The sequence below is a fragment of the Aotus nancymaae genome, unplaced genomic scaffold (assembly GCF_030222135.1).
Source record: "Aotus nancymaae isolate 86718 unplaced genomic scaffold, 86718_ANA_hifiasm-v0.15.2.pri h1tg000040l, whole genome shotgun sequence".
NCBI classification, from domain to species: Eukaryota; Metazoa; Chordata; class Mammalia; order Primates; family Aotidae; genus Aotus; species Aotus nancymaae.
In genome coordinates, this window is record NW_026988454.1 from 126,066,221 (window position 1) to 126,091,968 (window position 25,748).

At 48.9% G+C, this 25,748-nt stretch overlaps 1 protein-coding gene across 2 annotated transcripts in view; it reads right to left on the bottom strand.

The window, feature by feature from the left end:
• Positions 1–1,505: 1,505 nt before the first annotated feature.
• The window catches only part of PNPLA1 (patatin like phospholipase domain containing 1), a 43,066-nt gene continuing 18,823 nt past the window's right edge, over positions 1,506–25,748 (bottom strand). Inside the window, exons 2-10 of one of the 2 annotated variants that reach the window (XM_021665595.2) lie at positions 22,930–23,162; positions 21,348–21,413; positions 20,061–20,270; positions 19,032–19,092; positions 12,592–13,188; positions 8,808–8,892; positions 7,485–7,610; positions 3,334–3,439; positions 1,506–2,618 (exon numbers count right to left, since the gene is read on the bottom strand). In XM_021665595.2, coding sequence (XP_021521270.2) covers positions 2,613–2,618; positions 3,334–3,439; positions 7,485–7,610; positions 8,808–8,892; positions 12,592–13,188; positions 19,032–19,092; positions 20,061–20,270; positions 21,348–21,413; positions 22,930–23,162 — 1,490 coding nt within the window. In that variant the 3' untranslated portion in view covers positions 1,506–2,612. Of the gene's footprint in view, positions 2,623–3,333; positions 3,440–7,484; positions 7,611–8,807; positions 8,893–12,591; positions 13,189–19,031; positions 19,093–20,060; positions 20,271–21,347; positions 21,414–22,929; positions 23,163–25,748 lie in introns of both variants that reach the window. The other variant, XM_021665594.2, reaches the window with a different exon arrangement.

The following is a 25,748-nucleotide window of genomic DNA, read 5'->3' on the forward strand; positions in this document are numbered from 1 at the left end:
CCTCCTTGTCACTGCCTGGATCCCTCCAGGTGTCCCATCCTTGGAGTGCCAGCTTGCGGATGCAGTAAAACAGTGTCCTAGGTTAGGTGTCAGGAGACCCGGGTTTTAATTCAGCTGCCCCTAGGCTGGGTGACCCTGGGGACAAGATACTTGCCCTCCAGACCTGACATTCTACAACTCAGTGACTCTCAGTGTGACAGTTCATTGTATGTCCAGGAAAATCGAGAGCAGTACTGATTCTACCTTGCCTCTTACTAGTCCCTGAAATCTGGTGCTTAAATTCTGTCACACAGAGCCAAGATAAAAAATTGTTAGAATACAGCGCTAGGTTTTTCGTCCATAAAACGTGGTCTCCAGGGAGACATTGATGACATCCTTTCTCCTCTCTCAGGTGACACATGAGTGTCTGTTCCTCAGCCCCTTAATGGAGTCTCACCTTAATGCTCCAAGGAGACCAGGAGGAGGCAGCATTATTATCCTCCTCTAACAGATGAGGAAACAGAGGTTCTCAGTGGGGAAGTGCCTTGTTCACGGTCACACAGCCAGATACAGACAGAACCCGGCCCGGACCAGGCTCTGAGAACTCCTATTTCAGTGTCCTTGCCTCCAGTTATGATCTAATCCATTAGTTCATTTATTCAACTAATGTTTATTGAGCACTTACTATGTTCCAGCTCTGATGCTAACTGTGTGGTATAAACAAATGCAAAAGACACAACCCCTGCCCTCAGGATGCTCATGGACCCCACTGGTTATGGAGCTTTTGAGCCAATATGAATGCAGGGCACCATGTTAGGGTGCTGTGGATGAGTGGGGACCCTCAACTCCCACCAGAGATGTTTTCGGGTTTTTTTCCCCCAAGTGCTGGCAAGTATGTAGAGCAACACAGATGGTTTTTACGAGAGCACTGAGGTGTATGGGAGTTCCTGCTGCTTTGCACGGCTGTAAAAAGGTAGGCAAGTGACATCATGACACAATTAACCTAATTCCCTCCCTCTGAGAAGTCAGACGCCTAAGTGGGTGAGTCAAAGATAATGGGGTCAGCTGAGAACTGGTTGAGCTGGAGGTGTTGGCTGGGTTACAGTGGGGGTTGTGCTGTGGGTATCAGTCAGAGGTGCTTGTTTGGAAGAAGAGAGAGCATCCTGGCATTGCCCTGGGCACAAGTGAGGCCTCCCAGTTTCAAAGAAAACAGTGGTTGGCATGTAACAAATAATCCATTCGTGTTGACTGGAAAAAAAAAAAAGAAAAAGGAGAAAGAAGCTAATTCAGGTGCCAGATCTAACACATAAAAATACAGGAGACCCAGTTAAACTTGAATTTCAGATAAATTATAAATAATTGCAATATTGAGGACATAGTTCCACTAAATAATTATTCATTGTTTATCTGAAATTCAAATTTAACAAAATGTCCTCTATTTTATCTGGCAACTCTGAAACTAATGTAAGAACAATTATTTTAATTACCTTCAAACAAGAAAAATAATTAGCCCAAGAGAAGGGAAATATGCAAATGGTTGCATTAATACTTTAATATAACTGACATTAAGAGCCTCTGGGCTCTAAATACAGACTTTGAATTAAAACAATAATTATTATGAAGTTCACATTTTCCTTGGGTCCCACGGAATAAGCATTCCCGGGCTGTGCAGGAAAGGACACCCCCTCTCTCTGGTTCCCAGGCGTCAGGCTTCTGCAAACATGGAGGCTGCTCCTGGAAGAAAGGCCTGTGGCCAGGCGGGCCTCTCCGGTCAGTCTCCCCTCAACTCATACCTGCAGCTGCTTCCTTTGACTGGTCTGGCCACAGATCAACCAGAGTAGTCAGAGGATGCAAGACCCCTGGGACTTTGACCCTTCTCAGGCCTCACAAAGGTACATTTTGTTCCCTGACATGGCTCTGTTAAGTGGGATCCCTCGCAGCCTCTGTGCCCTAACCGCCTGAATCCCCAACCCCACCAGGCTTATATTTGCATATGGCCTCCTCAGGCTCCTAAGACCGGTTAGCATTGTCCTCCACGCATTCACTCTGGGTTTTGCATTTCAGGATTTGGTAAGCAAATGCACCTGAGGCCTGTGGGCAGCTGGGGCTTCCTTGCTGGGCCTGGCCAGGACTGGAGGTTGTCTGCTCTCTGGGGAGCAGTGGGGGGTGAATTATTTTCTGGACAGGTTGGAAAAAATTGAGGCTGAAGTTGTCCTCCCCATGGAACATGGGCTCCTGCCACTGCGGGAGTGAGGGAGTGTGTCGTGGGCTCAGTCCTGCTGGGCCCCCAAGAGCTGTGCACTTGGACGGGATCCTGGGGAGACTAGAAACGATCTGGCCCATCTCAAAGAAGCGAGTTCAGGCCAAGGTTGGGAGGAAGGTCCGTGAGCGCCGGTCAGTGCTGGTGTCCATCAGTCTGTCCAGAGGAGGGAAGTGGAAGGGTTGGAAGGATCGCAGGGAGACTGAGATGCTCACCCTGGAAGGGAAACAGATCCTGGGCGCCATGAGGACTGGCAGTAGGTGTAGCCTCTGGTCCTCTGGTCAGGGGAGTGTGCCTGACAGCAGTGGGGAGCAGACTTGGCCTCGGGGTCCTCAGGTTCTCTCCCGGGCCGTCCCCGGTTCTCTCTCTAGGCTCACAGCTTCCTAGGAAAAGGACAGATTTGTCATTTCTGAGTTCCCCATCTAGGACTTTGCTAACCTTAATTCCGAGGATCTCCCTTACAGGTTCATATGCCTTGGGCAGCCCTGAACAAGTAGCCAGGCCTTTTATAGCCAATGCATGGAAATTGGAACTCTCAAGTTACACCAAAAGCCAGTGAGGGGGTTCATTTTATTACACGAGGGTCCTTTGCTGCTTGCAAATGTAATCTCCAGTGGGAGGTGATAAAAGGATGTTTGAAACATCATCCCATTTATGAAAGTTCAACTGATACTTGGTTTTTTAGGAAGGGGATAGGGCTGGAGTTGTCTCTAGATGGCTGACTACAGTTGTGCAGATTTTGCATTACATAAGGGTATAGTGCCATATAAAGGGGGTAGGCAATTCATAGACTTATGCATGTCTTTGTATGTTCTTTGTAGTTTTCTAGCAGTTGGCAGTCAAGTGTCTTGTTCTAACAAAATCAGTATATTACGACAATTTTCCAGCAGCTAGTAGTCAGGTTCTCCAGGAAGTGGTGCTATTTTCTTAGTACTCAAGGTGCTGCCTGGCTAGTGTTGACCTTGACTGTGACCCGGAAGGGAAAGTCGGGAGAAGAAAAGGAGCTGGATCAATGAGATCCAGGGGTCGCCACAGCATCTCAGAACAGGACAGGCAGTGTCTGCCTTCCAAGGTCATTCTAAGGAATTCCGTACCTCAGGGCAGCTGCATTCCTGGATCCGGCTGGGATGAGGTCTGTAGGTGACCCAAACTGTCTCAGAAGTGGAAAGCAGAGGGAAGTTGAGTGGGCAGGGAGCAGACCTGGATGGGAGAAGCCGAGGAAGCACAGGTGAAAAGAAGGGAGAAAACGGGAGAATCAGAAGACCTCACTTCCAAGCCCTGCCTCCACCTGCTGTGTGACTTTGGGCAAGTTACTTGCCCTCTCTAGGAAATTGGAGGAAGACACTTGCGGAGACCAGAGAAATGCTGGGATGTGGACTTGTACATTCTTGGATACTTTTTAAATCTCCATAATTTTCAAATCTATCATTCTGTTGCCTAGACCCTGCAATGACTCCCCAGCACCACACAGGAAGTCCAACCTCATTGGCCGGTCGTCCAAGGCGGCTTGACCTACCTTCTGCCACATCACCAAGTTCACTTCCAGGCCTCTCCTCTACCTCCCTTGCAACCACAGTTAACTGCTTGCATAGACGATTTCCTTGTTCTGGGCCATCCCATGTTCCTGGAATACCCTCCCATATCCCCCATTCTCAGTCTGACTAACTTCTGCTCATCTTCCTCACTTCCACCGGGGAGCCTTCCTTGAGATCCCCAAGCTAACAGAGTGAATTAGCTGCCTCTCCTCTGTGCTTCTATTCTATAGTAATCCAGTGGTTCTCAAACTCCGGCGTGCATCAGTCGTCTGGTGCATTATGTAAGATACACACTGCTGGGCCTCAGCCCCTGTTTCTGATTCAGTAGGTGTAGCGTGGGCCCAAGAATCTGCATTCCTAACAAGCTTTTAGGAGGAACCATGCGTTCAGATACGTTCTCTCTGCTCCTTTCTTTTGGTGCCCCAGTCCTACACACTGCCCCCGGACCCTCCCAAATGTCCCACACAGGCCTGACATGTCTTTGTTACCTAGAATTCCACAGGATGCTTCCACATTCAGCTTCTCATTTAAGTCCCAAATAACCATGGGTTGAAGGCAGAGTTGATGTTATAAAGAGAAACTGAAACTCCCACTAAGTAAAGTGACTTGCCAGAATGGAGAAACCAGTGCTAACCCCTGTGACTTCTCACTCCCACTCCAGTGCTCCCACCACCCTCGTAGGCCGTATCACTAAGTTGGAACATCAAGACACTGGTGACAGAAAACCTGGATTGGGATCCTGGCTCTGCCACCTACAACCATGTAACTTTGGGCATGTTACTTAACCTCTTTGTGCTGTGGTGCTGGGCACCTAAGTACCATGTAAGTTGGAGCTATTATTATTACATTCTATTGGAATGGGGAAAATTCCATAGAAACTCAAAGAAAAGGATCTCTTATGGTGGAAACTTGGTGTCACAGACTTGGCAGCAATTAGGAGGATTTGGGGGCAGGATGGGGTCCTCCTCCATTTGTAGCCTGTAGGCAGTCTCTCAATTTCTCACTCTGTCTCTTCACTTTGAGGGCAGTGACACAATCCAGAGTCAGATACCACTGAACTCTTACTCTCTTACTGGAGGAGAGCCAAGGCTAGCAGAGGAAAGCGAGGCTGATGCGTACACCCAGCCATGCTCCAGAGGAAGAGCAAGGCTGACATCACTGCTGGTCCTAGAATGAAAGGCCTGGAGCAGACTTGACCCAGCCTGCAGCCTAAGCAGAGCTATCCCAGCCAACACACAGGCCCATGAAAGAGAAACATAAATGTCATTGTAATCCACTGAGATTTGGGGGGTTGTTTGTTATGCAACGTTATCATAGCAGCAATAACTGACTAATGCAGTCTGCATCAGAGTATGAATTTCAACCTCTGATTAAAAAACAACACTGATTCATGCATGGGACATCTGCCCTTGGCTTTTGTTCTAGCATCTCTCTCTGCTTGTCAGCGGGGACATCAGCTGGGGACCAGAAGTTTGTACAGGACTAGCCCATGGATGTGACAGTGGTTGCAGTTTGGGAGGAAATGAGCAGATTTCTCTTCTTCCTGAATCACTCCCCCTTCTCTATCCCTAACACTGAGCTTCTCTTTTCTACCCCCTGCCCCAGCCTTTGGAATTGCTTAGGATCATCAATTGGTAAACTGCCGCCTCCAGGCAGGCTCATCATCTGTTCTGTAAAGGAACGCAGCAGACAACCACCTGCCTGGTGCAGGAGGTGTGACCCAATGACAACAGTGCTTCCCACAGTTTATGAATGTTGTCTTGTTTGTTTTTTATCACAGCCTGCTTCTTTGTAAAGCACCTTCATTCCCAGAAGGTTTGTCAACCAAAGTGGCTCTTACTGAACCGCATAGTTCCCGCTGCTCTGCCGCAGTGGGAAGAGAGCTGGCCCTGGAATCAAGGAACTGGAGGCTGGGCTTGGCTTTTGATAGTGCTCCTAGCCCCAGGGAGGCTCCCCACACCCACCGCAGACCTGCCTAGCTTCCCGCAGCTGAACTTGACCATGAGCTCCTAGGGACAGAGATAAGGTCACTCAAAGGTCAGGGAAGTGTTGGGGCTGGAGATCAAGAATGAATGAGAAGAATCCCAGGGTGGGACTGTTGATCCCATGAACCCAGGGACCTCTAGCTACCGTCCTGCACCCTCCTTTACCCACCTCATACAGAAAAAACATGTGGTTTGTTCCACTTCCTGCAGCAGCTCTGAGACTCTCCTACCATCCTGCTTCCCACCACCCACCAAGTGCATTGCTTAGACTTCTAGGTGTGCCTTTAGTCACCGGGTGAGCCTCTGACCCTTGTCTGTCTGATAAATCCCTGTGCCCATCCAGGGATCCCACTTGGGACAAAACGAACCAGGAAGATGTTGTTCAGAATGATTAGAGCTTTTTCTGAACAACAAAGACTTGAAGTAAATGAAATACTAGTGTGGATCTGTCCCATTGAGAGAATACCATGTTGCCCAGACTCCAACTCCTGGGTTCAAGCGATCCTCCTGCTTCAGCCTCCCAAATAGCTGGAACTACAGGCACATGCCACCACACCTGGCCAATTCAGAGAATACTTTAATAACCCAATGAAATAACTGTAAATAATACTCGGCTTGGGTTTGAATTTGAGGCTGTCATTTTGAATTTGTGAGTGTGTTTATATATATGCATGAGGCTTTAATTAAAATATGATGACTCAGTAAAAAAATTAAAACTTTCTTTAGGTGGGGCTCAAAGTTCATCAAATTCCTAGGTGTTATTCTTACCTTTGTCTAAAGTGAGACTAGGAGTAAACTGTTGAAACTTGGGGATAGAGTTTAATGCATTTTTTCTTTTGCCAAAGTCCAGGAGAGCATTTGGTACTTAGTAGGTCCTCAATAAGTGTTGACTGACTAAATCAAAGACAACATAATATAGTCAAAAAGCTCTAAAAAGCAGGCCAACATTGACAAGGGCCCTGAACTGTATGCTGGCAACAGTTGAGTGGCACGTAGGCACTCTCTTGTCTAGTTTTGTTTTGTTTTGTTTTTTTCAAGATGGAGTTTCACTCCTGTTGCCCAGGTTGGAGTGCAATGGCACAATCTCGGCACACCGCAACCTCCGCCACCCGAGTTCAAGCAATTCTCCTGCCTCAGCCTCCCAAGTAGCTGAGATTACAGGTGCATACCATCATGCCCAGCTAATTTTTGTATTTTTAGTAGAGATAGGGTTTCACCGTGTTAGCCAGGCTGGTCTCAAACTCCTGACCTCAGGTGATCCACCTGCCTCGGCCTCCCAAAGTGCTAGGATTACAGGCGTGCACCACCGCGCCCAGCCTGTCTAGTTTTGTTGTTAAGTAACAACTCTTCAGAAGCTGGGAGGTAGCCAGTTAACCTCTGGGAATCATGTAAACATAATACCTACTTATTGTGAGCTATTATGCATTCTGCACTCTGTGCAGCAACTTACATCGTTGATCACATTAAACACTCACAGCCTTATGAAGTGGTATCATCCCCATTTTACAGGAAAAGGAGGCTCAGGGAGAGCAAGTACTCCAACCATGATCCCTGAGTGGAGTTGTGGCAGAGCAGGATTTTATGTCGGATGTGTCTGTTTCAAAGCCCAATCTCCCCCCGCACTCCCTACTCCCCTCCCTCCTCTCTATGCCTCGGAATCTCCCTGAACACGGTTCCCAAAGATGCTCCTCTCCGTGGGATTTAAGGAACATTAGTCATGCTCACTGCACTTTGCCGCTTGGTTTTTTGGATCGCGGATGTCTTGGGAAGCCTTTTCTGGTGCCACTTGTCTTTTGCTTGTTCTTCTTGAAGACCTTATTCACCCAGTTTGAGTCTTCAGCAGGGCTCTCCCTAGGCAAAGAGATTAAGTAGATGGTTCATGATGGGGCCTGGCCTGGGCCCTCCAATATCGGGGCCTGCTCGGCTTTGCAGGTGGACACACCCAGGCTGTGGTTCTCAACCCTGGCTGAAGGATTTCCCAGCAAACTTTTTAAAAAAATATAGTCAATGAATATTTATCTAAGTGACATCATGCCCATGAGTCAACTGAAACTCAGACTTTTATACAGTTATATGTAAATGCAAAAAAGTTTAAATTATGTGAAAAAAATGCATAACTTATGCCTAAGCTCAAAATTGTTAAATTTATACAAACTCTTTCAAAAAGTTTTACAGTTAAAATTATACTTAATGTGGGAAGCAGGTAAATTTCAATACACTTGATGTGAGAGAGAGTGCAAACATGAAAGAGAATGCCTTGGGCCCTGCTCTCTCAATACCTGCAGCTGTGGTCACGGAGAAACCCATCACTGCCAGAGTGGTCCCAAGGCAGGGAGGGATGAGACGGGGGCTGGAGGTGTGGGGAGAAATACTCTTGACCCCCGCTCTGATCTTCTGTGGTGCCTTCCCCACCGTCAGCACAAACAGCATTCAGCTTGCAAGGGAGCCTGGGTAATGTGGTCCTCAGGGAAGTTTTAAAAAATGCAGATGCCCAGGTCCTCTCACAGTTATTGCAAAGATATAATGGAGCGTAGGTTACACAACCCAGACACTTGATGTGCACAATGAAAAGATTTTCTGGGGACGGTCTACAACCTAGGACTCTCAGGTCATTATCATTCTAATAGAAAATAATTCGGAGTAAGGGAGGCCTTTGATAGAGACCCTCAATTCATTTCATGCAGGAGCTACCGATGGTTGGGAGGTAGGATGCCTGCAGGCCCTCTTGAACTGTTGCATCACCAGAGAGTAAAATATGAGGGCAGGGGAGGCACATTCTCTCACTGCACGCAGAGAAGGAGCATCCCCAGCGTGCAGGAGAAGAGAATATCATCAACGTGGTTGGGCTCCTTCCCCACACATTGCCTAACTGAACAAGAGAAGGTGGCTTTGTGAGATGTAAAGGGGTGGACCTGTAATCACACAATCCCACACACCAGAAAAGGATCCCAGGGTTCCTGGGGCAGGTAAAGTGGTGGAAGATATTGCTCAGCCGGCTCTCTTCTCCCGCTCGAAGGAAAGAACGTGCTCCATGAAGGAGAAACTTACATTACGTAAGGCTTGCTGATGGTTTCCTTCACATGAACCAGAAGCGCGGTGCTTTTTGGATTTGAAGAGTCAAGAGGAGCTACAGCTAAAAGTAAAAACAGAGGAAACAGGAGGGAGATGGGGAGGGGGGATATTAGTCATTTTTGAAAGAGCAATAGTAAGTAAATCAACATGATTAAAAACAGCAAAAAACTCTCTTATCCTCAAATTCTCATCTTTACAACCAGAGTCATGCTGTGAGACTTGGCTGAGATGCAGGCCCACAGCGTCCGTGGAGGCGCTGACTCGGACCCTTGGTGGAACATTAGAAACAGCTTCCAGGGCTGGGTGTGGTGGTTCACACCTTTCATCTCAGCGCTTTGGGAGGTCAATGTGAGCGGATCACTTGAGGCCTGGAGTTCGAGACCAGCCTGGCCAACATGGTGAAACCCCGTCTCTACTAAAACTACAAAAATTAGCCCGGTGTGATGGTGCATTCCTGTAATCTCAGCTACTCGGGAGGCTAAGGTGGGAGAATCACCTGAGCCCCGAAGTTTGAGAGTGCAGTGAGCTGGGAGTGAGATCCTGTCTCAGAAAAAAAAAAGAAGGAAAAGTAAAGAAACAGTAGCTCCCTCACAGAAAGCAGCGTGTTAGGGAAGGTTTTCCGGAAAATCCCCTGGAGGAGCCTGGACTTTCCATCACATGCTTCATGTAATGCTTTTTGCTTTTTTCTTAGAACAGAGTATGAATAGTTTCATGGCCATTGTTCTGAAGCAAGCACCTTGCATGCTTTTAATGAGTATGGGGGTACACAGTATTTGAAGGTTAACATGTAACTATGTATTACATATAAATAAAAGTAATATAAAGTATATGTAGTTATTTTGTTAGCGACCTGTTGTATGCCCCTAGCTCTCCCAAATCTATTCACAATGAGGCTTGTCCATTTGTTTTTGGATTTTCCTAGGGCTTTTAACAATTTTCCTGTTCCCCAATAACACCAATGGCCATCGTTAAATGACTGATACCACTCAACTCTAGGGCGGGGGTGTCCAATCTTTTGGCTTCCCTGGGCCACACTGGAAGAAGATTGTCTTAGGCCACACATAAAATACACTAACAGTAGTGATAGCTGATGAGAGAAAAAAAATTCATAATGTTTAAAGAAAGTTTATGCATTTGTGTTGGACTGCACTCAGAGCCGTCCTGGGCCGCACATGGCTCTTGCAATCCCTGGCTGCGGGTTAGACAAGGTTGCTTTAGGGGGTCTCGCTTAGATGGCCTAGTATGTCACCACTGAGGCTCAGCTGTGCCTATATGGTTTCTTCATCTCAGTACCTGCTATTGACACTAAGGATCAGATAGCGCTTTGCACAGAGACTGTTCTGTGTATTACAGGATATTTTTCAATGTCCCCAGCCTCTAACCACTAGGTGACAACTAAAATGTCTGCAGACATTGCTAAATGTCTCCTGGAGACAAAATCACTCCTAGTGGAGAATCACTAGACTATGCATGCCCTCTCTCCATCCCCTATATGAGTGAGGAATGCCACCTTGGGGCCCAGGATTGCTCAGGTACCTGAAGATGGCTGCCTTCATGCACAGGTGTGATCAATGTAAAACAAATGTTTTGCATTTAACAGGAAGTAAGAGAGCAGTTAAAACACTGTGCCCAATTTTCTGACTCTTTTTTTTTTTTTGAGACGGAGTCTTGCTCTGTCACCCAGGCTGGGGTGCAGTGGCACGATCTCTGCTCACTGCAACCCCTGCCACCCAGGTTCAAATGATCCTCCTGCTTCAGCCTCTTGAGTAGCTGGGACTGCAGGTGCCTGCCACCATGCCTGGCTGAATTTCTGTATTTTTAGTAGAGATAGAGTTTCACCATGTTGGCCAGGCTGGTCTTGAACTCCTGACTGAAAGTGATTTGCCTGCCTTGGCCTCCCAAAATGTTGGGCTCAAAGGCATGAACCAACACCCAATTTTCTTAATGGTCTTTTGTTTTTGTTTCATTAAAAGAGTCAGAGTAAACCTGTTCCAAAGAAAGGGCATCTCCGCCAACTTGGGGCTGATTCCCAAGGAGGACACATTGCTGACCTGTGACGTTTACTATGATGACTATGGAAGTTTGCCTGAGGACCATGAGCCCTCTACAATCTGGCTTCAGTCCCTCATTTGGTCTCTCTCCCTCTGTCCCCATCCAGACCATCCATGGTGGCCATACACACGTCCTCTCCTTCCTAAAGTACCTTGAAAGTACCCTGGACATTCCTGCACTGCACCTGAGTGTCTTAAATAAACTCTGAAGTGCTCTTTCTACTCCATCCAATCCAATTCCATAAACCACGATGGTCAAAATCCTGCCCATTTAAACTCACCTGTCACCTCCAAGAAGCTTTTCATACTCTCCCAGAGAGAAGTAGTCTTATTCTCTACGAATACCCTCCAACACTGTAATACTTTCGATTTTTTTTTTGAAACCGAGTTTCACTCTTGTTGTCCAGGCTGGAATGCAATGGTGCAATCTCAGCTCCCTGCAACCTCTACCTCCTGGGTTCAAGCAATTCTCCTGCCTCAGCCTCCCAAGTAGCTGGGATTACAGGCATGCACCACCATGGCCGGCTAATTTTTTATATTCAGTAGAGACGGGGGTTTCACCATGTTGGTCAGGCTGGCCTTGAACTCCTGATCTCATGTGATCCACCTGCCTTGGCCTCCCAAAGTGATGAGTTTACAGGCATGAGCCACCACACCCAGCCCCTGATTGTATTTTTGAGGTTAGTATCTTTGTTATCTCCTCTGCTGAACAGTTTATCTTTGCAGCCCCTATAGTGGTGCTTCTGAAACCATCTGTAGTGAGGAACCAGTTTTTTAAAAAAATTTCTTTACAGTCTATAACAAACTAGTACTTTTGTGAAATACAATGCAAATGAATTAGTTAAAAAATGGACAAGCAATCAATGTCGTGGCAATCAACCTTAGTGCTATAAATGTTTCTAAATGATTACTCTTAATTTCTGCACTCACTCCATGGTGGGCTAGTAACACACACTTGAGGGCTGGATTGGTCTGCAGACCACTCTGAGTAGCACCACCCAGCACAGCGGCTTTCACAGTCAAAAGCTACTGGCATAGTGGTCCCAAATGTGAGCAGGCAAAAAAATCACCTGGAGAGTTTGTAAAAAAGACAGCTGGGGGCCGGGCGCGGTGGCTCAGCCTGTAATCCCAGCACTTTGGGAGGCCGAGGCAGGCGGATCACGAGGTCAAGAGACTGAGACCATCCTGGCCAACATGGTGAAACTCTGTCTCTACTAAAAAAAAAAATCCATACAAAAAAAATTAGCCGGGCATGGTGGCATGGGCCTGTGGTCACAGGTACTTGGGAGGCTGAGGCAGAAGAATCGCTTGAACACAGGAGGCGGAGGTTGCAGTGAGCCAAGATTGAGCCACTGCACTCCAGCCTCGTGACAGAGCAAGACTCCGTCTAAAAAAAAAAAAAAAAAAAAAAAAGACAGCTGGGTCCCACCTCCAAAGTCGGTGATTTAGTCCGTCTGCGGCAGAAACTGAGATTATAATTTCGGTTATAATCACCACAGTTTGAGAAACACTGCACCAAGGGAATGAACAAATGTCCATTATACTGCCCCCTTGTGGCAGCCTGTCCTCATAATGGACAGAGCCGCTGAAGCTCACTGCAAACTTCACCCATGCACCCCTAAAGCAGCAGTTATCAGCCCTGGTGTCCTGCTCACTTGTCCAGGGGTTCCAGGCATGAGAAAGCTGTAAGAAGCCAGAAGGGTCCATACCTTGGGGCTGTCCTGGGCCTAGTTCCTCCAGAGGTGGCTGAGCAGCAGAGGCTGAAAGAGAACCTTGGGGTGGTGTTTGAGGTGCTCCCACGGCTGAAGTCCCCAGCGATGGCCTGGGTGAAGTGGATGCTTGAGAGTGAGAGGATCTGGGTGGTGATCCAGATGGTTGTACCTGCTGCTGAGGTGACGCAGGTGACCGCCCAGGTGGTGTGGTGGGCAGTGATGAGCTGGGTATGGAGCTGGGTGGCTTGTGCACAGCTGGGAGTGATACAGGTGGCGTGCTAGTTGGAGAAAGTGGTGTTGAAGAGGCCAGTGGCTGTGCAGGTGGCTGCTCAAGTGGTGAAACAGGTGGTTCACATGTGGATTCAGGTGTCTGCACAGGTGAGGACTCAGGCGGACCATGGTCACCCCTTCCCTCCCCTTTGGGAGCCCACTCTGTGTGAGGTTGTGTGCCTCCCTCCAGACTGGCCCGCCGTGCTTGAAGGCTTGGTCGACTGTGTTCAGAGCACTCGTTGCCAAGGGCGAGTTCTATCCGGTAGTACGCTTCCACCCGGGGGAAAATCACTCTCTTGGAGGGAGAATTAAGATAAACAGCATCTAGGAGAAACAACAGCATGGGGTGCTACTCAGCCCTGGCAGGAGCATAACCTTTGCAAAAATGGTTTCTCGAGTTATTTTCCTAAACAGGATCAGTGCTTTTCCAAGGTCTTTCTGTACTTACTTGAATGTACAGTGAGTGAAAACAAACTGATGGTTCCTGGCACTTACGGTGTAGTGTAGGGGAACAGGCGTTACCCACCCAAATTATCTAGAGTTTTGACTGAGGCAAGTGTGGAAGGAGAGGTGTGTGGTGCTGTGAGAGAGGCAGCTCATCTGAGGGAGTGACCGTGAGCAGAGATCTGAAGGGCATGTGGTACAGGATGGTCAGGGCGGGTGGTGAGGCTGCTTCAGCAGAGGGAACAGCACTCACAAAGGCCACAAGTTTGAGGACACACCAGGTGTTGGAGGCCTGAAAGGTCAGTGTGGGGTGGGGGGGACTGTACTGGGGAGGGGCTGAGAAGGCGGCAGGGGCCAGACCACATCAGGGCTGCAGGCAGCAGCTAGGATCCTTGGTTTTCATGGCAAGTATGATTGTAGCATGACTTTTAAGCAGGGGAGGTAAGGTTCTGAGAAGGTCACTGTGACTGTAAGACTCATTGAGAAGGGCAAGAGGGTTGCCTGAGACTGGGAAGCTGAAGCCTCAGTGAGCCATGATCGCACCACTACGCTCCAGCTTGGGTGACAGAGTGAGACCCTGTCTCAAAAAGGGTTGGGGGGAGTGTTTATCTCGACCATATAACAGCACTTAAATAAGAAAACAAACAATTCAATTTTTAAAATGTGTAAAAGAACCAATTGAAAGGGCTCCCAATGGCCAAAGCTGGAACAATTGGAGGAACAAAGTCAAGTGCCAGTGAATAATAACACAAAGTATAACATAACCATCTGAGAGTCCGTACTGCTATAAACACATGATTACATAAGTAAGTAAATCAGGGAACAGAGAGAAAGCTCCTCTGCAGAAGAATTCTAAACAATTTATGTAGACACACCTGGCCCTTTAGGAAGTGGAGTGGAACTTTTCACTCCTTAAGTATGAGCTGTGCGCAGTGACTTTCTTCCCAAAACTACAGTAGGGATAGAGGGACAGTACTTTACAATGGAGAAACCTGACAGATGCTACCTCAGCCAGGCGGTCACGGTCAACATCAGCAGGGATACGTCATGTTGGCAGCACGTGCCCCTGAGGTAACATGATCAGAATGGCACCTGACCTCTGTCGTCTCCTCCCCAAAACTCACAACCCCAGCCCAATCACAAGAAAAGCATCAGACAAACCCCAACGGAGGGACGTTCTACAAAATACCTGACCAATAGTCAACTCTGTCAAGGTCATCAAGAATAAGAAGAGTCTGAGAAACTGTTATAGGCAAGAGGAACCTGAGGAGACGTGACGACTAAATGTAATGTGATCCCTGGGTGCGGGGTCCTGAACAGAAAAAGGAATTAGGTAAAAACTAAGAAAATCTGAATAAGCAATGGCTCTGAGTTAATAATATATCAAGAGTGGCTCATGAGTTATAACAAATGTACCGGATTGTGTACCATGTTATATATATATACCATTCTGCAACATCTAACAAATGTGAGACAAACACCTTGTGCTGTTTTCACAAGTTATCTACAAATCCAAAATGAACTCTAAAAAAACAAAGCTTATTAAAAGTCTAGGTGAGAAATGTGCAAATGAGTGGAATGAATGCTTCGCCAGAGAAGATCCATAATAGGCAGATGAAGAGATGCTCAGTGTCACTAGTCATGAGGGGAATGCAGATTAAAACCATGGTAAGTTACCGACATGCACCTGTTAGAAGGGCTAAAATTAAAAATTCTGAGCATTAATTAAAAAGACCAAAAGTTTTGGAGGAACTGAAATGTTCATCCATTGCTGGTGGGAATGTAACGTGGTACCACTGCTTTGGAAAATGATTTGGCAGTTTATTGAAAAGTCAAACACATATTCTGGTTATCTATCCAAAACAATTGAAATAGGATCTGGAAGAGACACGCATACACCCACGGGCACTGCAGCATTATCCACAACAGCCGGAAGCTATGTCCTTTGTCAGATGGATGGATAAAGAAAATGTGGAACATATTCAGCTTTAAAAAGGAAGAAAACCCTGTCACCTGCTACAACATGGATTAATCTTGAGGCCATTATGTTAAGTGACATAAGCCGGTCACAAAAAGACAAATACTGCATGATTCCATTTGCATGAGGTACCTAGAGCAGTCAAAATCATCGACACAGAAAGTGGAATGGTGGTGGCTGGGGGCTGGAGGAGGAGAAAAGGGGGAGTTGATGATCAACGCATCTAGAGGTTCAGTTTTGCAAGATGAAAAAGTTCTAGAGATCTGTCGCACAGCAATACAAACATAGTTAAGACTACTGAACTGTGTGCTTAACATTTGTTATGTGTTTTTTTTACCACAATTAAAATATTTGTGTATGTTAAACATGCATGCACCGTGCAATCCAGTCATTCCATTCCTAGGTATTTACCCAAGAGAAATGAAGGCATATGTCCACACCAGACTCAGGCATGAGTGTTCATAGCAGCTTTATTCATAATAGCCCAAATCTGGACATAACCAACAGGTGAATGGGTAAATGAGCTGTGGTATATGCATACAGCGGTATATTCAACTCTTTTGGTAAATGAGCTGTGGTCCATCAAGACAGTGGCATGTCCCAGCACTTTGGGAGGCCGAGGTGGGTGGATCACAAGGTCAAGAGATCGAGACCATCCTGGTCAACACGGTGAAACCCCGTCTCTACTAAAAATACAAAAAATTAGCTGGGCATGGTGGCGCGTGCCTGTAGTCCCAGCTACTCAGGAGGCTGAGGCAGGAGAATTGCCTGAACCCAGGAGGCGGAGGTTGCGGTGAGCCGAGATCGCGCCATTGCACTCCAGCCTGGGTAACGAGAGCGAAAACTCCGTCTCAAAAAAAAAAAGACAGTGGCATGGAACGTAAAAAGGAACAAACTATATGTGCAACAACATGGATGCATCTCGGAATAATTATTCAGAGTGAAAGAATTCAGATGTTAAAAAGGGAGTTCACAAATAGTAAATTAAACTATAATGGCAGAACGCAGATCAGGGTTGCTTGGGAATAGCAGGGGGTGAGGGAAGGTGGGAGGGATCATGAAAGGGCATGAGGAAACTTTGGGGAAGGCGGATTATTCACTATCTTGATTGTGGTGATGGTTTCACAGGTGTGCATGCGTGTGTGTGTGAGAGAGAGACTTATCAAACTGTGAGAGGGTAGAAGAGAGTCAGGGAGGAGGGCGGAAGAGAGGTTTGGCCAGGCATGCCTGGATGCCGGATGAATATTTTAGACATGGCATCCTCCGAGCTCCAACCTCACTCAGCGCCCACGTTCACACATCTGTGTGGGGAATGTGGATTTTCAAGCACGCCAGCGTGCACTGCCCTTCCCTTCGGCAGAAGGCTGCTGCCAGGATGGGCTGAGTGTGGAGAGAGTGGCTTGCCTGACAGCAGGAATAATTAAGTGATGTGAGCCCTTGGGAGGGAGGAGAAAGAGGCTGTGAGAATGCGAGCCGAGGAGTGGAGGGTGACACCTTTTGGGGTGGAGCTTCCTGCTGGAGGTGACCCCCCACCCAGAAAGCAGTCTGGCAGGGGCTGGGCGGAATCCCATTTTCCGTTCCCAGATGGCAGGTGGGGAGAAGAGCGTGGCTCTGGAGATCAACTGCAATTTCTCACTGTATGTCAGTGGTTCCTGTTCACATCTGATGCAGGGAGAAAAATCCAGTCCCACTGAATCCAAGAGGACTGAGGTAGTGGAGGTGAAATCTGAGCTGAGAAAGCCGTGCCATACACTGGCAAATTGGAAGAGGAAGCAAAAATAGCTGGTAGTCGGCAGGAGACAATTTCTCCCTTAGGAGTTGTTTCTGTTCCTACTTGGAGTGATTCCAGGGCCATTGAAAAAACTGCCCCCACCCATATCGTGCCTCAGTTTTGGGGGCGGATTCCTGAAGTGCCACCATCAAGTTTCACCCAGCAGTAGGCTGGACTGACCCTGGCTAGGACACAGCGTTTTGACGTTCTCATGAGAGCCACCATTTATTTGAGCATTGTGCTAAGGGCTTGATCTTTAATCTTCAAAATAAAACCATAAGATTCCATGATTAGGCCCCTTTTACAGATGAGGAAACTGAGGCCCCAGGAGATTAGTTACCTGCTCAAGATCACAGAGTTAGTAGGTTTCTGGAGCTAGGATCTAACCTCCCTGTTTTTTTAATAGATTAGGAAAGCCTTAGAGAGGGCAAGTGATGATCCTGAGGGTCATACAGCTTGTGGGGAGCCAGGGGGGCCTAGGGCTACTTGCCTCCAGAGCCCAGGTTTTCTGCATCCTGCTCTCCTGTCTGTCCAGTCTCTCCACCCACCCTTGTTGGGAGAAACACCCAGGAGAAAACAGAGACAGGATAAGGGGAGCTTGGGAAGCAGGAAGGAATTTTGAAGAAGGGAAAAAATAAGTGAACACCTCCTAGGAAGACAATCTCATCCAACCCCTTAATCTCACCGACAGAGTAGTTTTAAAGGTACATACACAAAAAGTTTACCACAGAATTACTCATAATCACCAACATTTGGAGACTCAAAGGAATGATCAAGCAAAATTTTCTGTATAGCTATGATGGAATATTATAAAACTGACAAAAAAGACAGTCATAAAGACACGTGGCAACGAGGAAAAATCTTCCGATGGAACCTTAGGTAAACCCTTTGATCTAGTGATCCCTTTTACTGAAAATAATTGATTCTAAATATCGCAGAGCTTGTGTTGATTTCTTTTTTTAGAGACAAGGTCTCAGTCTGTCGCCCAGAGTGGAGTACAGTGTTGCAGTCATGGCTCACTGCAGCCTTGATCTCAAGTAGCTGGGGCTATTGACACGTGCCGCCATGCCCAGCTAATTGTTTGTTTATTTGTTTTTGAGACAGAATCTCGCTCTGTTGCCCAGGCTGGAGTGCAGTGGTGCAATCTCGGCTCACTGCAAACTCTGCCCCCCAGGTTCAAGTGATTCTCCTGCCTCAGCCTCCTGAGTAGCTGGGATTAAAAGCGCACGCCACTACACCTGGCTGATTTTTTTGTATTTTCAGTAGAGGCGGGTTTTGCCATATTGGCCATGCTGATCTCAGACTCCTGACCTTGTGATTCGCCCACCTCGGCCTCCCAAAGTGCTGGGATTACAGGCGTGAGCCACCGTGCCCGGCCCTAATTATTTAATTTCTTGTAGAGATGGGAGTCTCAGTCACCCAGGCTGGTCTCAAATTCCTGGTTTCAAGCGATCTTCCTGCCTTGGCCTCCTAAAGTGCTGGGATTACAGGCATGAGCTACCACACCCAGTTCTGTTCATTTTTCTTAACAAAGACATTTGCCATGGAGTTAGCACATAAAATACATGTCATTGGAATTGTTTCCTCTACCCTGATAATACACAGAGAATATATAGGCAGAGGGACCAGCATTCCAAACCTACAGAGGGCAAGGGCTCTTCTCTGTGATTTGCTGATTGATAGGTCACTCAAAGTCTTACGCAAATATAAACTGGTCATGTCCAGTTCTACATTAATGAGGTGATTTTACTGGAAAGAGAATCAAGTGGAAGAGAATGAAATGACATGAAAATGGAATTCTCCAGGAAGATCTGAATTCTGGATAGGTCCCCACCCCCATTTCCAGCTCTCCCAGGTGAAGGGTGTCTCCAGGTCACAAATTTGGGGGGAATGCCCCTCCCTTCAGCCCTTCTACTGTTTGAACTTTCCTTACCCTCCAACACTGCCCTTGCCTGGGGCCCCGCGGGTACTTACTCAGCCTCCTCAGGTACAAAACTGCATCCTCGTACCCTCGATAGTAATAATCGTGCAGGATCTGGGGGCAGGAGCATCAGGAGAATGACTAAGGCTGCAGCGATGAAGGGAACCACAGTCCCCCTGACCCAGCGCAGCTACTCCCATTGCTCTTGAACTTTATTTGATGGGCTTTTCAAAACGCACACATCCAGTGCCCCATCCCTCACTATCTGCTAAGAAGAATTGGGGAGCAATTCCTGATCACGCATCCCAGTGATGCTGCGTTCATGAGTGACGCCATTTGTGGCAGATCCTCAGCCTTCCCCGGGCGGGAAAGTGGTGGGTGCTCATGGCAGAACCAGAGGAGGTGCATTGGGGCATATGAAGAGCAGAGTTTGGAGTCTGGGTTCAGGTCTCTGTGCTGCTCCTTATTGGCTGTGTGGCTGTCACCTCTCACAGCCTCAATTTCTTCACCTATAAAATGGGGGCAGTAGTACTCTTGATCACAGAGGATGCTAGAGGATTACATGAGATCTTGCCCGCAAAGCCTTTTCTGTAAAGGGCTGATAGTAAATACTTATTTTGGGCTTTGCTGGCCACATGCAGTCTCTGCCTGATGTTCTTTTTCTCCTTCTTCTTCTTTTTTTCCCCCCCATAACTCCCTAAAAATGGAAAACGCTTTCTTAGCTCACAAGCTGTAAAGAACAAGCCAGAGGCTGGATTTGGCCCGTGGGCTGCAGTTTGCCGACCCTTGCTTTGGTACATGAACTGTGAGTGGAAGAGTTCAGTTAACATTTTTATCAGCACTTCCGACATCATCTTGCTTTACAGGGGAGAATACTGAGGCCGCAAGAGCTTAAGGGACTTGCTCAAGGTCACGTAGCCAGTTAGCAGCAAGGCCAGGATGCAGGTCTAGGAGGAAGTTTAAGGGATCATTTGAGGGGAGGAGACACAGATGGAATTTGAGTGGGCCCCAGTGGCTCTCTGATCCCACTCCTAGTCCTAGCAGGTACCTTCCCCTACTCCCCAGACCCCCCTGCCTCTCACCACCAGGTCCGGGGGGAACAACGCGTGGGTCATCCTGGCGATGTTCTCCAGGGAGAACTGGAAGGAGCAGTTGAACATTCGGAAGTCGTGGAAGATGGCGGGGCAGTCCCGGGGACAGATGTCCTGCTGCCCGCTGAAGGTGGAGATGGTGATGGAGTCGGTCCAGAAGGCACAGGGCTGCATGCCCGTGAAGCCCCCATCGATATACCTCTGTGGGGGGCAGAGTCAGAAATGCTCACCTGGGGCCAGAGTTCTCAGCCCCACTCGGAGTACATGGAAACGGCCCATGGGACATGGCACCAGCTTCAAGGGCCCATCGAGGAAGGGCCAGAAGACCCTTCAGGATAAGCCTGGAGACAGAGGTCCTTGTGGGTGCATGGCGTGCCCCTGGTCACTTGGTGAGTCTGTACTGGCTTCTGGACTCCCAGCCCAGTGCTCTTTCTCTGCAATGATCCTGCCTCCACTACCTTAGTGGTGCTGAGACTGGGGTTCCCAGGGCTCTGTGCGCAGGGGACCCATACTCTGGCTAAAGCAGGAGACGTGCTCCTCTGCCGCAGACCCACCCACCACGTGTTCACCCACGAGCCCCTTCCCTTCGGGGGCTTCTGTTTTCTCACCTATAAATGAAGGATGACAAATACTGAGGCTCTAACTCTCAGGGCTGGCTGCTGTGCAATCCAGGCTCCATCTACTACCTGAAACCTAGTCTCTGGCCCTGACTTTCTCTGCATATAAAATGAAGAGGACGCATGAGCTAGAGCATCACCACTCAGAGTGTGGCCCGCCCACCAGCAGAATGAGCAGCACCTGAGGATGGTTAGGGCCGCAGTGCCCCTGGCCCGGCTGCAGACCACCTGGATCAGAACTTGCATTGTTTGACGAGACCCCAAGTGACTCATGGGCACAGTAAAGTCTGTAAGGCCCTGTCCTAGAGGGCCTCCGAAAAGGTCCTCATCATTTGAGGCTCCAGGTCCCAGCGCTTTAGGGTGCATCTCCTCTGCTCTGTCAAGTCTGGAAAAACCTGCCAAGCCTATGGAGCCTTGATTTGCTGGACTCGGCAATGGGTACGTGGGTCCAGAGAGGAGCCCACTCCAGCTGGAGAAGTTCATCTTAAAGTCCCAGAAAGCCATCTACATTGGGAATTCTGAGTAAAAACACGAGAAACTTTCCAACTCTAGGTCCTCCCACTGCATTCTGAGACCAACCCTGGGTTCCTCCAGGTATGAGTCACAGGGACCCGAGGTCCCCTGGATCCCGGCTCACCCCTCAACACGCCGGAGCACTCACCACACCACGGTAAGTCGGGGGAATGAGGCCGCAGTACACGGGGACGAAGCAGCTGCAGTACAGGGCCTGCGTGGAGAGAACAGGGCTGAGATGCCGGGGCGGGGTTGCAGTGGACACAGCTCACCTGTCAGCCGCTAGCCCACCCACCGCTAGCCTGGACCTCCTTAAACCCTAGGTGAAGGTGGCCCCCTGGGAAGCGGAGCTTCAAGTTCAATTCCTGGCCTGGCCCTCACTAGTTAGGTCCTTGGTAAGCTACTTGGTTCATCTGGCCCTGACGTCCCAGCTTTAAAGTGGGAGGGGGGCTCATTAGCTTCAGGGTCCCTTCTGATGCTGAACTTTCATAAATCCAGTAGGATTCAACTACCATTAATATGTATCAGTCCTGGGCCAGGCCCTGGAAGCAAAGGAGGCTGAGAGGTCCACGCTTGGGAGTACCCTGTGAAGGGGAGTGAGCAAGTGGGTGACAGAGCAGTGGGGTGACAGGGGCTTGGTGGAGATGAGCATGGGCACCGTGACTCCACAGGAGGGGTGCAGGCGTCGGGGGTGGGGATGAAGGGAGGTTCCCTGGCAGGAGGGACTGGGTTTCAGCCACGGGTGAAGTAGGGTGGGAGGGAGAGGGGATCCCAGGCAGAGAGAGCAGCAGGTGCGAAGGCCCAGAGGCCTGGCTTGTGTGTGGTTTGCTAGGGTTGGCATGGTAGGAGTGGAAGGTTGGGGAGAGGGCCAGGGAGAGAACACTGCAGCTATGGGAGATGAAGTCAGAACGGGGGTGGGCGTGAGGAGGCAGATCTGGAAGAGCTGGCTGCTGAAAAACCCAGCGGGCCGTGAGGGGTGGAGGAGGTGTCCATGCCCGCCACCTATTCATCTCTCATCCCCAGGATCACTGCCAGGCAAGTATGGGATGAGGATGGGGTGGGGAAGGCCCTGTATGTGGGGGATGGAAGGAGAGTGGAAATATGGGATGCAGGCCACGCTGCTTAACCCCTTTGTCCTGGAAGACAATGGGACTTATCTGCAGCCCTCTCCAGCAATCATTATTCATAACTAAAATTCATATTAATGAGTTTAGAGCAGTGCACTCAGGATTAGTGTGCACTTTTCTAAGTGAGAACTGATTTGGTGATATCTAAGTGATAAGGGATTTTCAATCCCTTAACAAGAACCACAGGAAGAGAGGGGGCAGAAAGGGGACATGGGGGCCCTCTCCCCTGACCATTCCCACAAACTGGGAGTAATTCAGGGGGAATGCACGGCAGCGCAGCCTGGGAGGCTTTGAAGGAACCCCGGTCCTCTGCACGTCACACCTGGGCCTCTGGGAAGTTCCAGGCTTAGTGCAGAGGGCCGGGCAGGAGAGATGTGAAGGCTGAAGCATTGAGGGTGGCAGTCAAGCCTGGTTCGTCCTGGGCTTCTGTGTCCATCTCATCTAATCCTGCACCTCACACAGAGACACACGGGGGGCATGAAGGAAGGAAGGACTAGGGAAGTGAGGCAGAAGGGTAAGGCAGCAGGCTGGGCTGTGGAGAGAGAGCAGGAGCAGCCCTCCCACGCCCCCTCTCAGCCCTCCCTCCAGGCCCAGCCCCCTTGCCTCGATGAGCTCCTCCTTGGATGTGAACTCTGAAACCACCACACTCTCCCCGTCCGTGAAGCGGGTGAGGCTCACATGGAGCTTCCCCGTGGTGACCTTGTAGGAGTCCTCAGGCAGGACCCTGTACAGAAACTGCCTCATCATCTGCACCATCTTGCAGGACGGGGACAAGGGCCCCAGGAAGGATTTCTTCACCTCGGCCACACCCACGTTGAGGACTCTGAGGTACTCATCTGCGGAGGAAGCAGAGAAGAGGGGGCGGTTGGCGTCACCCAGTGGCCAGGGGCCAAGGGGGTCTCCGCTGGTTTCTCCAACTCATCCCTGAATCCAACAAATGGGGAAACCTAGAATTTGGAACCCGGGAAAACCCCAGGAGTCGGCCTGCTGTCTTGCACATGAGGAAAGCAAGACACTGCGGAAGGAAGTCGCTGGCTCCAGAGAGCCCAGAGCTGGGTGATGGCAGAGCTGGACCCAGGCGTCCTGACCCTTGTCCAGGAGATGCTGCATGACAGACACCTTCATATCAATGGCTAAAGGAACACTTTCACCCAACCCCAAATAGCTTTCCCCAACTTCTTGTCACTCTGCCTGGAAGTCCACTGCCAGACCACATTTTTGGGGTCCTGTATGAGATTTCTATTAAAACACTGGTGCAGTTGGAAGTTGTTCCCAAGTGACGCCCTGGGATACTCGCTTAGTGCCCACTGAGTCTGCGGGCAGGGAGGGGGTGCTGGTGAATCACGAGGAGGAGGTGAACTTTGTCTTGAAACCATTGCATCATCTTTCCTTTATGGCCTTGGTCCAGGTCTGAGAGGGAGACGGGCCTGAGACATGGAGTATGTAAGACTGGCCTGTGCCATGTGCTCAGTGGGCAGATGTGCTATTCAGGGGGTGGCAGGGGAGGATGTAACCTTCCTCACCCCAAGTCCCGAAAATTCCACCAGGTAAGTCTGTCTGGGTTGTAAGTTTAATAAGAAGTGCTAACTCACTTAATTCCCACGACAATACTGGGAGATAGGTATTTCTGTCTCCCTTTTACTGATCAGGACACTGAGGCTCAGATAGGTAATATAACTTTCGTCAGGCAGTTGGTAAGTGGATAAAGTAACATTTTAACCTAGGATGTGTGACCCTAGAGCCTGGGCTCCTTCTAACACACTAAGCCAAGAGCTGAGCCCACACCTGCTTTTTGCTGACCACTGCTCATCTCTACCCTGTGCAAGTCTCTGGGAAAATCAGGAGGGAAAATAGCTCTGAAAAGGATTGCTAACTTTTTGAAACACACGTTTAATTGTAAAATATACTATAATATGCTGTATGAAAGAACTTTTTTTTTTTTTTTTCTGAGGCTGAGTTTCACTCTTGTTACCCAGGCTGCAGTGCAATGGCGCGATCTCGGCTCACCGCAACCTCCGCCTCCTGGGTTCAGGCAATTCTCCTGCCTCAGCCTCCCGAGTAGCTGGGATTACAGGCACGCACCACCATGCCCAGCTAATTTTTGTATTTTTAGTAGAAACAGGGTTTCACCTTGTTGACCAGGATGGTCTCGATCTCTTGACCTCGTGATCCCCCCGCCTCGGCCTCCCAATGTGCTGGGATTACAGGTGTGAGCCACCGCACCCGGCACGAAAGAACTTTCTTATAGTTAGTGTCATGTAGCAATGGCTACGTGGGAAGCTGTGTGGTAATGAGTTTTCTGCCACAACAGGTAACCAGGCAGAGGCTGGACAAGTACCTCTGTCAGAGAGTTTATCAAAAAGATTCCTGCATGAGTGGTAAGGGCTAAGATTCCTTCCAACTTTGAGATTCTGGGATTCTCACAGGCACCTTGCAATATATCTGCGAAGTAACCAGTGTGCCTTACTTGCCTATTTATAAATAGAGCAGATGAGACACGTAGAGGTCAAGTGATTTTCCCAAAGTCACATGGCAATTTGGGGACAAGCCAAAATTAGGGATGCCTTACTCCTCTTGTGTTTTACAATTTACAGATTATTCCACCCCAGTCCTGGAGGTGAGTAAGATAAGAAGCTTCAGCACCATTTTACAGATGCAGACACTGACACAGAGAAAAGCTAAGTGTCTTGCCTGAGGTCAGACAGCCAGGCAGTGATTTTTCTGACTCCAAACCCCACCTTCTTTCCCTGGGGGTTGGACTGATCTCAGGAATGAAAAGGCTGAGCAAGCCCGGGTTGCCATGGGGACAGCCTTTTCTTGCCAACCTTCAAAATCATACCTGCCTATGTGTAGTAGGGACCGCCCTCAGCAATGAAGCATCATAGCTGTCACCCTCCTACAGGGGAGGGTGCTCCTGGGAGGTGGAAAGGCCCTACAGTTTTAGCGAGGCTAGTCTTACCATGTGCCAACAGTGGTAAACAGTGTTTGCCCTCAAGGGAGGGCAGGGGCTAACCCACTCTCAGGTGATGCAGCAACTGCTCATTTGGATACCAAGGTGTTGGGTCAGTGAGGTCTCGCCCATAAGACCAGTTGGGATGGGGAGTCAAGCTGGGACAGGGAATTCTTAATGAGCAGCTTAACACCTGGCAAGGGTTAATGGCTCTTCTCACGATGCCTGGGAGCCAGGAAGTCTGATCTCCCAGCAGGAGCCACTCCTGGGAGGGAAGCAAGGAAATTTGTTCTTTTTTTTTTTGAGATGGAATTTCACTCTTCTTGCCCAGGCTGGTGTGCAGTGGCACCATCTCAGCTCACCACAACCTCCTCATCCTGAGTTCAAGCGATTCTTCTGTCTCAGCTGCCCAAGTAGCTGGGATTACAGACTTGCACCACCACACCCAACTAATTTTTTTTTTTTTTTAGTA